Consider the following 14,256-nt stretch of genomic DNA (forward strand, 5'->3'; position numbering starts at 1 on the left):
TAAGTTTTCATTCACAAGTGATTCAGTTCTACAAGTAATTTCATCTAACAGGCTGGTTGAAAATTGGCAAAACTCACCAAAATCTTAGCTGTACGATCCCATTAGCAGCAAGTGATAGGGACCTAATCTTGATCACTGCAAAACCAAAAAGTTCTGTAGGCTCTCTTCCAGTGGTGCGTTTTCTATCAAAAGCCTGATTTGGTTCTTCTCTTGCTTTGATCATATAACCACCAACAACCAAAGGTTAGGTAGTGGCCAAATTTCACATTTTTCCATGTAACGAACCAGTAAATGTTCATAAGCAATGATGTTCAATTCCTCGTATTCCCCCTTTGCCTTACGAATACAAATTCCTATGCCAGGCCTCACCTAGATGCCTATAAATGAAGTTAAGAAGTTGCATGTGGTGAACCTCAGCCATAAGTCCTTTACATCTATGGCATAATATTTTTGTACATGAGTTTAATGAGACAATCATTTAGTCCCTTAATTTACCATACACGGCTACTAAAAATTATGATTATCGCCAATATTTCCAGTTGCTCTGGTTTACTAAAGTTGGATTGTTATGTGGAAAGAATAATACAATATTCAAGACAGTATTCTGTGATAATTTGTTCAATTTGTTTTACAGAACATTGGTCGTCAAGTCAGTTTGCATATTTGGTGTATTTTGATACACAGTATAAATAATTTCCATGTCAAATATAATTCTGGCTCTAAAAAATATTTTGTGGATTTCCCATACAATGGGTAAGGCAAGGTAAAATTGAGGAGTTTGGCCTTTTCGAAGATTTCAGTTTAAAAGCAGATCCCTTTATTGCATCTATAAGACCCATTGTTATTTTCCCTTAAATTCTAATTGAAGAAAAGAGATCTCTTAGATTCAGGGTCTATAAATCTACTGATCTTTAGGATGGAAGCGGAAACAATTATATTTATCATTGTAATAAACCTTAAGTATAGGCCATACAATTGTTAATGTAACCATTTCAAAAAAGCAAAAATGCACTCAACAAGCAATCCTGTCAACCTGTCAGCAGCAAAGTCTCCAGTATTACAAAAGAAAAATACTACGGATGCTAAAAATCTGAAATAAAAACAGAAAATGCTAGAAATACTCAGCATCTGTGGAGAAAGAAACACAGTTAACATTTCAGGTCGATGACCTTTTTGTCAGATATGGAAAAAGTTAGAGATGTAACAGGTTGTAAGCAAGTACAGAGGTAGGGAAAGTGGGTGAGGAAAAAAAAGGTAAGGTCTGTGATAGGGTGGAAGGTAGGAACCATTAAATGACAAAAGGGATGATGGCGCAATGTGAAAGGAGATGGTAATGGGATAAGTAAAGAAACAAAAGATAGATCTAGGGGATATGTAAATGGGGATATCAGAATCATCAGCAACAGCTGACGTCCATGATCTGAAATTGTTGAACTCAATGTTGAGCCCAGAAGGCTGTAAAGTACCTAATCAAAAGATGAGATGCTGTTCCTCGAGCTTGCTTTGAGCTTCATTGGAACAGTGTAGGTGGCCGAGGTCAGAGTGGGGCAGAAAATTAAAATGATAGGCAACTGGAAGCTTAGGGACATGCTTGCGGATTGAATGGAGGTGTTCGCAAAGCGGTGACCCAATCGGCGTTTTTTCTCCCCCATGTAGAGGAAACCGCATCGTGAGCAGCGAAAAGAATGTATTAAATTGAAAGAAGTACAAGTAGCGAGTTGCAGCGAGAACTCTACCAGTAGCCACAGTGCCAGTGGTCTAGGAAAGAGGAAAATAACTTGTGTTCCTGCTCCCAACTGTTGTAAAGTGTGCTTGTCTACACAGGACTGCGAAGCCTAACTGAATAGTCTGTTGATACTTTCTGTGTCAAAATGTAAGCAGAGAGTCGGGATAAATGGGTCCTTTTCGGGTTGGAAATCGCTGGTTAGTGGTGTGCCACAGGGATCGGTGCTGGGACCATAACTGTTTACAATATACATAGATGACCTGGAAGAGGGGACAGAGTGTAGTGTAACAAAATTTGCAGATGACACAAAGGTTAGTGGGAAAGCGGGTTGTGTAGAGGACACAGAGAGGCTGCAAAGAGATTTAGATAGGTTAAGCGAATGGGCTAAGGTTTGGCAGATGGAATACAATGTCGGAAAATGTGAGGTCATCCACCTTGGAAAAAAAACAGTAAAAGGGAATATTATTTGAATGGGGAGAAATTACAACATGCTGCGGTGCAGAGGGACCTGGGGGTCCTTGTGCATGAAACTCTTTTTGGAGTTTATCTGAAAAACATAAAACATTAAACCGTGCCACCCGACCTGGATGACACACCAGACATTTACAAGGCCCTTTTTTTCTTTTTTGTTGTTTTTTTTTGTTTTTCTTTTTTTTGGGGTTTTTTTTGGGCACTAAAATCAAATTTTTTCCAGTGCCCCCTATAAAAGGGGAGGGGGACACTAAAAGCACCGGCAATTAAAACAAATTAAACTTTAAAACATAAAATCAAATTAAAATTTGGTTGCCGGGCGTGACGATGCACTCCAGTCCCTCCGGTGCCCACCTCTCGCGGAAGGCCGCGAGCGTACCGGTGGACACCGCATGAATCCCAAAAAGTTAGTTTGCAGGTGCAGCAGGTAATCAGGAAGGCGAATGGAATGTTGGCCATCATTGCGAGAGGGATGGAGTACAAATGCAGGGAGGTCCTGCTGCAACTGTATAGGGTATTGGTGAGGCCGCACCTGGAGTACTGCGTGCAGCTTTGGTCACCTTACTTAAGGATATACTAGCTTTGGAGGGGGTACAGAGACGATTCATGAGGCTGATTCCAGAGATGAGAGGGTTACCTTATGATGATAGATTGAGTAGACTGGGTCTTTACTCGTTGGAGTTCAGAAGGATGAGGGGTGATCTTATAGAAACATTTAAAATAATGAAAGGGACAGACAAGATAGAGGCAGAAAGGTTGTTTCCACTGGTTGGGAAGACTAGAACTAGGGGGCACAGCCTCAAAATACGGGAGAGCCAATTTAAAACTGAGTTGAGAAGGAATTTCTTCTCCCAGAGGGTTGTGAATCTGTGGAATTCTCTGCCCAAGGAAGCAGTTGAGGCTAGCTCATTGAATGTATTCAAATCACAGATAGATAGATTTTTAACCAACAAGGGAATTAAGGGTTACGGGGAGCGGGCGGGTAAGTGGAGCTGAGTCCACGGCCAGATCAGCCATGATCTTGTTGAATGGCGGAGCAGGCTTGAGGGGCTAGATGGCCTACTCCTGTTCCTAATTCTTATGTTCTTATGTTATGTTCTTATGTAATGTTGACCTAAAGGTGAGAGTAATCTACAATTTCCCTTGCATTACAAGTTGCACAATTTTTCAGAAACAAGCTCTAAAACATTCACAGCACTACATTCAACATGGAATTTTGGTGCCAGAAAATTATTGATTCAGGTATGCCTGCATTCAAAAACCCCTACATTCTAGGCAGAAGCTCTGAAAATTGCATTTTTTTATAGAGTCCTTAAAATTAAGTCACAAGGACAAGTGCACATACATTTCTGAAAATGCAGATCTGCAGTTCACAAACTACCAAATTATCTCTCATTTTCTGTTACTCATTCATTATAATTTAATGGAACAGTTTAAAATGTATTCTGAACAGTTTCTAAGATATCCTCATGCCATGATTTTAGTGTTGAACAGATCCTAATAGTCAGTGTGCTATTTCTAAACCCATGTGTTGAAAGACCAATGTGATTTCCTATTTCCAATAAGTCAGTCATAGTTGACTGCGAGAAAGAAAGACTTGGATTTATATAGTGCCTTTCACGATCTCAAAAGCGCTTTACAGCCAATGAAGTACTTTTTTTGGAGTGCAGTTACTGTTGTAATGTAGGAAATCAGAATAGTTTGAGATATGTCCTTCACCTTAAATTATTTTCACAATTAGCATTAGATCCTAACACAATGTGGAGTAAGATTAATGTAAGTATATCATAGGAAACAAATTTTATTTTTTTATTTTACATATTTGTACATAACATTTCCAGATAACATTTCTGAATCCAATTGACTGAAATAATATTAACACACTTTAAAATGGTTGAGTCAGGTAATCAACATTTACAAAATGTTGAAAACGTATTCAAGTGACCTAATCACCAATAGCTACAACTTCACTACAAGGCAGGCATGTATTCTTTGACTTTAATAGCACCTTTAAATAAAGTTTATTTGTTTAAAACTACCATCTGTGAAGAATAAAGAGAGGCCCATGGTAAAATACTGTTCAACTAAAATCCAAGCAGTCAGAAGTTAGCTTCTCTTAACTACTTTATATATCTTCCAATCCTGCACATTTCTCAGTTTTACTAGAATTGCATATCAGTTACCAACATTTTACTGAAATGCCCGATACAACTCAGTGACAAATGTAATCATATTAAAATAAATTATAAAAGAAGCATAGGCCAATCACTGGACATAAAGCTTCAAACAGTACCAATGACTAACACTGATTTTCTTGAAGTGCACCATCTTGAGCGTCAGCATTTTACAACCACAGAAGCAAAGTAAAATCTAGCTTTTTTTTTCTCCAGTCTCGTGGCTTGTTGGAGGCATCTCAGTTTCACTTGGCTGTTGTTTTCTCTGCCATGTGCTTCTGCTGACTTTCAGCATGTCTGGAGAAAGGAGAAGAGAAGTCAAAGGTCTCCCGAAGGTAATGTCACATTTGTGGAATCTTGACCATTTAAAGTGTTACTTTAAAAAAAAAATTGAGTTCCGAGATTTAAAATTTAGATCTAGAGCTTAGTGGGTGAGGGCTGAGGGAGTTATGTATTCAACAAAGCCCAACAGGCCAGCCTGCTGCCAGTCTTCAGATCAGACAAAAGAAAGAAATTCAGGCTCATTCTATTCAATTCAAGAAAGGGAGTTAGTTTCTCATGGGCTCCATCCAGAGGGGGCAGTAGGTGGTTGAACCGGCAGTTCCGCTTGCCATCCTTAGCCAAGGAGAAGATTCGAGGTTAAACTACCAACTTCCTGGTTAGCAACAGGACAAAAGAAGCACACACTTGAGAAGATTTGGGCCAGTCAGATCCAATCAGCTTCAGAGTAAGCCTTGGTCTGAGTCAGTGGAAGTGTTACTTCGTGACATTCAATGCATGTCATTGGCGAGACAGACAGCACAATGCCATATTCACAAAGCTAAAAGTGCAACTCGGATAGCAACTTTTGGATATTAGCATTTAACCACGCACCTGTCCCCTTGCCTCAAGTTTCTATACCATTTACACATAAATAACAGCGAACGCCATTGGCTTTGCTATTATTTTGACAGCAAAATCTGGCCGAATCTGCTTGCCTTTTGGAAGATTGGAGAGAGCATGTGGAACCATGTACAATATCCAACTCACATAACAAGGGAGTCTTATTGTCACGCTATCAGATGACTGGATATTTCGCAGTAAAGGTAAATTCCTGACAGTCATGCACCCGGGATCCTCTTATGGGTGAAGTCAGTGACAATGAACCCAAGAGACTATCTGGAGTAGACCTGAAGACCTGAGAGATCAGAGGTGCCCAGTATAGAGAGGGCTAATCCCTCAGACAGGTTTCCACACAGCCCATGGGTGCTTGGGATCTGTGAAAATAAGTAGCTTGTATAATGTGCCTAGTTTGCTGCAGGTTTCACAGGTAAACCAATATTTTACACATTTCCCGGAAATCTATCTGCAAATTTTGGAAGAGTTCCACATTTAAAACGAGACTTTTATATCCAAACCTACCACATACTTTTTGTTTTTGTTTCAGTATAAACATGCTAGCCTTGCAAAGAAGTCCCCTGCTAAACTTTCATGACAGAATGATAACAATTCCAGTTAAGCAAAGTATCTCAGATTTTTTTAAAAGATGAAAATGTTTCAGGGAAAATACATATGAATGTAATGAGAGAGGAAAATGTCAAAAACTGCTCAATGGTCCACAGGGGAAGTACAGAACTTCCAGTTGAAATTACTGCAGGAAAAAGAAAACCAGTCAACCATTCAATCCTAGCACTAACCTGGTAAGGTCTTCTATGTCCACCAGCATGGCATCCTGTTCCATGTGCAGCTCATCCCTAATGAGTAGAAGCTGGACCAACTCTTCATTCAAACCTGATTAAACAAATGGAAAGGTTAATTTATAGGATTCGTGCCACAATTGTTATTTTTTTCCCCCTAAATGCTCCTCCATTTCATGAGAACTAAAGAAACTTTAATATCAATTGGCATTTATTTAATTGACATTTATTTTTCAAAGTGACAATCTTTACAGCATTTTGCAAAATATTAGGGAACGTCATGCCTATTCAGTACCAATTGAAACCTCTATGCAAACACCAATATGCATTATTTTTATACAGAAAAATAATAAAATAGCAAAGGACAGTAATGTAGCTTTGATGGGTTGAGATGGTAAAAACCCATCGTACGTTTCTCCTGTTTCTCACCTAGTAGTATGTTACTGAAATGGATACCCACTTTATTGAAAAGCAAAATTTTCATTTTTCATTTGTTTACAAATATAAAGGACAATTAAATAAATGGCAGTATATATTTAATATCTTCACAATTGCAACCAGTGTAAATTTGTTCTAATAATTTGTTATATTTTGTCTAAAAAGCAATTGTCTTATTATGTGAACCTGATGTTTTAAAGAACAAGACAGTTATAGGCTAAAGGGCTGCAAGATGGCCAACATTGGATCTGTGAGGTGAAGAAAAAGCATTGAGAAACCATGTTAATTCAAGGTTATGTGACATTTAGAAGTGGGAGATTTAGAGATGTTATCACACTAATTGTTTATCACATGCTTTCTGAAGACAGATTATATTTTCTAAGCTGAATTTAATACACTTATTGCAATTTGTACATTATAATCAGCAGAATCTCAATGGCACACATACAGTTGTAGTTTTAATTATATATGTGTAAAGAAAGCTTTTTAATTATTATTCAGTACAATTACAAATGCAGGATTTCAAAGTACAAATGTTCAAAACAGGAATATTATTAAAGAAGTTCAGATTGTAAAATTATACATGATTCTTGTACTCATAAAACATTGCAAATTATTTCCTAGACCCTCCTTTATCATAACATTTCAGCATCAAACAAAACTTGAAACAAGAGTTGTAGAAAATTGAGAAACAGTTGAGAAAATGTCAGTTTTTCTGTTCATTTTAGGTTTCCATTTTTCTCTACAAGACAGAACAAAACTGAAAACAATATAGAACACATAGCCAAACACACAAAAGGACTTTAGATTATTTAATAATACAACTACCGTTCAAGTTATACGAAAATCCATCCTTAAATCTTAAAGCAGCCATATTTATTCTTTTAGTATTGCTTGCAACAGTCACTCATACTGTAACACCAAATGTCTGGCCGATTACAAAAAATAAATGAAAATGTTCTATGTAAAAAAACAAAATTCCAAGCAGAACAACATTGCTGCTTTTTAAAAATTCAACAATCACATTTCCCAAATAGTATGTGGCGCAATGGCAGACATAGCCAACCTGGAGATATGATGGATAGGGATTAGGATTCCCTCATTGTTTAAAAAATAGTAAACTAGTTTCGCGAATGATGAAGTTACAATAAAACGGCATTAAAGTAGTAAGAAAATAGCTAACTGTGATGCCTTATTGGGTAAATGCACTGCATGGAGTAGTCCTGTACACAAAGACAGGAACCTTCCAAGCTCACTCCTTATTCTGTCCTAGGTTAGCAGTGGGGTCACAAGTACCCTTAATATTATTGAGCTGGACGGTGGGGTGGGGGTGGGGGTGGGGAGGGAAATCGCAAGATCAAATACTGACACTCCCTACTTAACAAGATTTTGGAAGCATCTTCACTACAAGAAGGCAGCCCACTCCCATCACTTTCTCAAGGGCAACAAGGGATGGATGATGCCCACATCCAGAGAATGAATTAATAAAATTACAGTCACAATTTTGGTTTGTGTGTGGATATCAGGTTCATTTGCAATGCTCATCGTGATCAATAGCAAGTTGAGATTCATGATAAAGAATTATGACATTGATGAGGCAAATTCTAGCTCTTCAGCACCAGTGCAACTGTACCCAGCATGGGTCTGGAAGGGTTGAGAGAAAATGGAGTTCTTTTATTTTAAAAAAAAGTTGTAGTGCCATTAACATTTCCTCATTCCAAGTATTTTTAATGCGTATGTCAATAACCAAGGGACTATCTTAGAAGGGAGGGTTAGTGCAACATGAAGATGACGGCTAAAGATCTCTGACAATACTGCTCTGATCAGTTGACAGGAGGTATAAACATAAGAACATAAGAATTCGGAACAGGAGTAGGCCATCTAGCCCCTCGAGCCTGCTCCGCCATTCAACAAGATCATGGCTGATCTGGCCGTGGACTCAGCTCCGTTTAGCCGCCCGCTCCCCATAACCCTTAATTCCCTTATTGGTTAAAAATCTATCTATCTGTGATTTGAATACATTCAATGGAGCTAGCCTCAACTGCTTCCTTAGGCAGAGAATTCCACAGATTCACAACCTTCTGGGAGAAGAAATTCCTTCTCAACTGGGTTTTAAATTGGCTCCCCCGTATTTTGAGGCTGTGCCCCCTAGTTCTAGTCTCCCCGACCAGTGGAAACAACCTCTCTGCCTCTATTTTATCTATCCCTTTCATTATTTTAAATGTTTCTATAAGATCACCCCTCATCCTGCTTATAATGAGCTAAGACAGACACAATCACTTCAGCCTCTCTTCCAGGTTTCAAAGGCTGACTAATTTATCACATATTTTGGCAAGCTTGTCATTCATATTTGAACTTTATTTCTTAAAAGGCATCATTTCTGGAAGAAGTCATTTTGCACCCACGGTGCAGGAGATTACTTGTTTGCTCTTGACTTGTGATCACAGCTGCCTGTGTAATGAGGTTTGACAGTCAGTTTCATATTTCAATTTTGTAGAGTGTGGTAACATTAAATGTTAACATTAGAGTCTTGTTATTTCCATTATACTTTGAGCAAACTTAACATATTTGGTAAAAATGTTGTGGTCACCAGCGAAGTGATGGCACTTCAACCTCCAATAATCACCAATGCACCTGTTTGACAATTCTCCCATGTTTCACACCAACCATCCTCAAGTGACATTTGAAGCAGTTTTGTGCTGTAGGCCTGTGCCCATTAGGAACTGGATTCTGATCGCCCAAACCAGCAGACAGAAACGACTTGGGACTAGATTTTACACTTATGCTTATCGCCGAAAAATGGGCGTTATTTCCGGCGTGGGCAAAAAAATGGGTTTTCATATCGCCGGCTTCTCACCCATTTTCAAAGCACCTAGTCTCCGTTTTTGAAATTGGGCGTTTCTGTGAGCGATATGAAATGGGCGGTAGCATTAAATCTCGCTGACCTTCTGTCGTAAAGTGTTGCCGTTCTTAGCAACGGCATGGCAACGCTCGATTCCCGCGATTCAGGTCAAGGATCACCATGACATGCGCAGAAGAGGAGACAGAGAGAGAGGGAGCTGAGAGGGACTGAAGTCATGTGGGTGTGGTATGGCTGCTTTGGGAGGAAGGAGGGTGAGCTTAGAAGTTTACAGCAAATAGGGAAACAAAAATGAGCTGTTACCAGCCTCGTATTTGCCCGAATTTGGCCTATAATGGAGGGAGAGGAGGAGGCATCAGCACGCTGTGGAGACGGACGCTGGAGAGAGCAGTGAGGTGGGAGAGGAGCACATTGGAGGGCACAAAAGAGCGAGAAGATTCTCAGATGAGGCAAATGCCTCCCTCCTGCAGGAGGTCACGTTATGCCGGGGTGATTTGACACAGGGAGGGCGTGGGAAGCCCATCCCAAAGGCCTACCAGAAGATATGGACCGAGACAGCAGAGATTGTCTTGTCGGCGGCCAACGAGGTGCATGAGGGCAACCAATGCCGCAAGCGATGGAACGACCTTGTGGGATCCGCAAGAGTAATTATTACATTGATTTACATGTACTTATGTATTTATATAATTTGATTTGTAACAGTCATGAGTGACCATCAGCAGATGTGAGGTCTTTCACTTTTACCGGGAATGTTTTACTCAAAGCCGGTGCACGTCTTTAGGTGAACAATGATAATTATCATGATAATCATTGTTGCATCTGTCGGTTATGTGCTGTATCTGTCTCTGTGACAGTATCTAGCAATGACATCACGCAATGATCGCATGCCATGTCGCCCTGTCACCTTTTACAGAAGAAGCTATCGACGATGAAATTGGTGCAGAGGCGAACAGGTAGGGGGCCACCAGTCCCCAGCGACATCACTGAGACGGAGGAGCGGGTGCTCGCACTCGTGGGAAAGCATACCCGGACAGCCACGGAAGCATCGGCAGACCCTGAAGTGATGCCACCTGAGTAAAGCTTACACCGTTGCGTGATGTAAAGTCAATAGATGCCACACCCACTCACATATAATAGATGATTTCTAAAATTGTCCTAGAAATAATGCTGGCCTAATGAAAATCATTGCAATGCAAATGTGTTGATGGTCAAGAAATGTGATGTCTGTGATGATTTTGATGTGTAGCGCTGGACTCATCTTGTGACCCTAGCACCCCCTTCTCTTCTAATAACCTCATTTGTGTTTTGCAGCTCAGCCAGCAGCGGGCCCCAGGCAAGGCCACAGAGGCCAGAAGGTGGGGGCATGGCACCCGACTCTCCGGATGATCTTACATCTGGTGCTGAGGAGCTCCGATTCTCACCCATCAATCTGCTGGGTCTGCTCTCTATGGATGAGAGCACGGACTTCGAGGAACCTGCATCGCCACGCTCCAGAAGCCATTCCACCCCAAGGCCATCTACTGGTCCTCCGGTCATTTCCGCCTCCACTCTGGAGGTACCGGCCCCAAGCACCTCGCCACAGGGCACCTCATCTGTCCCCAGGACGGCGCCGACCCCGCGGAGGCCTCGTGGATGCGACAGGTCTGGTCCACGAGCGCCACGAGAGCGGAGAGATGGTACAGTTGTCCAGGAGGACTGGAGACATTGGTGATCAGCTCCTCGAAGCATTGGGGGGCATATCCCGACAGCTGGCCTCCATGACGGAGTACATTCCGCGGATGGTGGAGACCCTGGATGCGATAGCCAGGAACACTGCTGGCACAGAGTGTGGCACTCCACCCCTAGGTTCCGCACCACCACTGTGAATGACAGATGAGAGCAAGGACCAAGATCCTGCTTCTGCATCAGTGAATGTTGCCCCCTCGGCACCCTCCGCTCCTGTACCTGTGCAACCACCACATCTGCCTTCATCCCCCCCAATGAGCACCGCCTGAAGAGCTCCTCGGCCAGACGCCATGGAGCAAGGAGGGGAAGGGGTAGAGGTGGGGAGAAGAAGGGGAGGAGGGAAGAAAAGTGAGGTGCATGTCCGTAGGTGATGGCTGTGTTATATCTCCATTTGGGTGTATGCAATTTCATTGTAATGTATGGGGGTTGGGAACCACCCTCCTGCTTTGTATTTGTATTCTGTGTTGCTGGACATGTTGAACATTTGATTGATGTCAATGATGGAAAAAGTGGGATGTGGGCGGGGATTGGGTGTTTTTGCCTGTGATATTTATGATTTCAGACCAATGTTGGTATAAATTTTTTTTGTTGAACATAACCTTGTTGTGCGTTGTCTCCGATAACTGGACTGTTACACACTGATGATTTCTTAACATGAAAGAGTTAAATAAAACTTAACTTCAATTAATTTAAACTTTAACTGGCACCAAGGTGATGGGTACCATTGACACACACAGCAGTTTGTCAGTGTTGTCACTCACAGCAACATTCTTTCAGGCAAGCTCCTCACGTAAGAGTCTTGCTGCCAAGTAGCCACCATGGGCCCTTTCCTGGAGGCGGTCGTGGGCATGGTTGCAAAGTGCCTGATTGTCTGGCCCTAGGTCTGCATTCAGCCCCTCATCGTCCTCTACTTCTCTCTCCTGAGGTGGAGAATCAGTCCCTTCTGGCAATTCTTGGCCCCTCCTGACAGCCAGGTTGTGCAGCATGGAGCACACGACCATGAATTTACCTACTTGCTCAGGGTTGTATTGTAGCTCCCCTCCTGAGTTTCTGGACCACATTGCATATGCCTCTGTGGCTCTGGTTGTATCGCTTCTTGGCCTCGGTGTGGGAGTCACATGGGGGGGGGGGGGGGCGGGCGGTCATCAGCCAGGTGGCTAGACTCTAGACTGTATCGGTTATCACTAAGCATCCAGCATTGTCCTTGTGGCTAACTCTTAAAGATGTCAGAGACAGCGTTCTCACACAGGATGTGAGCCTCAGCGAAGCTGCCCGGACATTTGGCATTCACTGCCATTATGATCTGGTTGTGGTCGACAACTAGCTGGACCTTCAGGGTCCTGAGAAGGTGGTCGCATGGCAATGTGAGTGCACTGTATAACTCCCTGCACCCTGGGGAACTTAGCAATGCAGTAGAATGCTGCAGTCCGTGTCAGTCTGAGCCTCCGTGGTCATGGGGAAGCTGATAAAGTCCATCCTTCTCACAGACAGGGCCTCCGTGACCTGTCTAATGCAGCGATGGGTGGCATGGTGAGACAGAGGGCAAATCTCAACCCGTGGAGGCCCGAAAGGAACTGGACGTGTAGAAAGACAGTACCGCGGTGACCTTGACCTCGACCGACACTGATGTCCTGATGGCAGGCTGCATATGTGGCATGATGAGCTCACATATTTCATTGATCACCATCTTGTAGAAGTGCAATCTCCAAAGGCAGGTGTGGTCGGACACGTCAAGGTAAGGCCTCTTTTCCCTGTATGTGCGGGGTGTGTATGGTCTGGCCCTCCTCCTCATTCTTGCATGTCTTAAATTGGGGACATAATGATGTGCATCACACATTGAGCCATCTGCACTCTGCAGCATCTGCGTATTAATTGATGCAGGCTGAGAAATAGCTGGCCCCATTGCAATGAAAGTATAATAGCGATTGATCAGGAGCAATAATTTCCTCGCTAAAATACACAAAGAGTAAACCGCCAATAGTCCAGAGTCTGAAAATATGTCTGTTGAGAAGGTCACTTCACCTGAGAAGAACTCCAGAGTCAATGCAAACTTCCTTGAAGTTGAAGCAACCTTTTGAATGAAGCGACCTGCGAGTTTAAAAATGGCAGCCGCACCGTTGGTTTTAGTTCAGAACAGTTACACTTTTTCGGGCGTTTTTTTTGGTGAGCGATATTGTGGGCGATATTTGTGCGTGGTGGTGAAAGTGATGGTGGGCCATCTCGTGGACGTTAGTTTGGCCAAATGTGCTCTTTACGACAAAAAAAAATTGGCGAGTGGTATTATTGAATCTCGGCGTTAATTCCGTGTGGAAAGTAACGCTGGGTGATATAATGGGCGTTGGTTTCGCCCATTCTGATGATTCCGGCCCAAAAAAGTGGGCGGGCGGTATTATTTTTTCCCGCCGTTATGCATATGGGGACAGTAACGCGCTGCGATAAGTTTCCAAAAACTGCCTGTCAGTTTCAATTTTGTGGCTAAATGGGCGATATATGGGCATTATACGTCATTTCAGCAGTAAAATGGATGTTAAGTGGGTGTTAAGCATGCCAAAAACAAGGAAACTCTAGCCCTTGATTCTTTCAATCTTGAACTTGGGTCCAGAGGTGAAAGGCCAGTATCTAATCCACTGCGACACCCATTTACACCATGCAACTCTATTGAGGAACGGTGATATATTTTTGAAAAAATTGAAAATCATCAAAGTTATCATTTATATTTTAGCTATACAATACCATATTTAATGTCAACAAATATATTCAGAATGTTTCAAAGAGAATCACATTATTGGAATGGTAAAAGTGTGTGAATGCAAAGTGAATCTGAAAGTATGAGCACATTTTACAAAAAAAGGTGGAGTAAGAAAGAGTGAGCACAAAGTAACCAAGAGTTGCAAGTTCTATGTACTCTACTTCTGACATACATTTACTTATCATCCATTTTCAGGGTTTTTAATCTACAGATTTTTCCCCTGATTAACAACTGGCACTACTCGGAAAACAACAGGAGAGTGCTGTAAGCTTGGTCAACATTTATCCCTGAATCAAAAGATCATCTGCTCATTTATTTCATTGCTGTTTGTGGGACCTTGTTGTGTGCAAATTGGGTGCTGTGTTTGCTTATACAAGAACATACACAAGTACATAACATTACATTACAACAGTGACAATACTTCAAATAAAGTAATG

At 41.9% G+C, this 14,256-nt stretch overlaps 1 protein-coding gene across 2 annotated transcripts in view; it reads right to left on the reverse strand.

Annotated features, from left to right (window-relative positions):
- Nucleotides 1-3,982: 3,982 nt before the first annotated feature.
- schip1 (schwannomin interacting protein 1) overlaps nucleotides 3,983-14,256 on the reverse strand; it is a 240,629-nt gene continuing 230,355 nt past the window's right edge. For both annotated transcript variants that reach the window (XM_070883578.1, XM_070883579.1), the window contains exons 7-8: nucleotides 6,048-6,141; nucleotides 3,983-4,668 (exon numbers count right to left, since the gene is read on the reverse strand). In XM_070883578.1, the coding sequence (XP_070739679.1) occupies nucleotides 4,617-4,668; nucleotides 6,048-6,141 (146 nt within the window). In that variant the 3' untranslated portion in view covers nucleotides 3,983-4,616. The remainder of the gene's footprint in view (nucleotides 4,669-6,047; nucleotides 6,142-14,256) is intronic.

This window comes from Pristiophorus japonicus, chromosome 6 (assembly GCF_044704955.1).
Source record: "Pristiophorus japonicus isolate sPriJap1 chromosome 6, sPriJap1.hap1, whole genome shotgun sequence".
Taxonomy (NCBI): Eukaryota; Metazoa; Chordata; class Chondrichthyes; family Pristiophoridae; genus Pristiophorus; species Pristiophorus japonicus.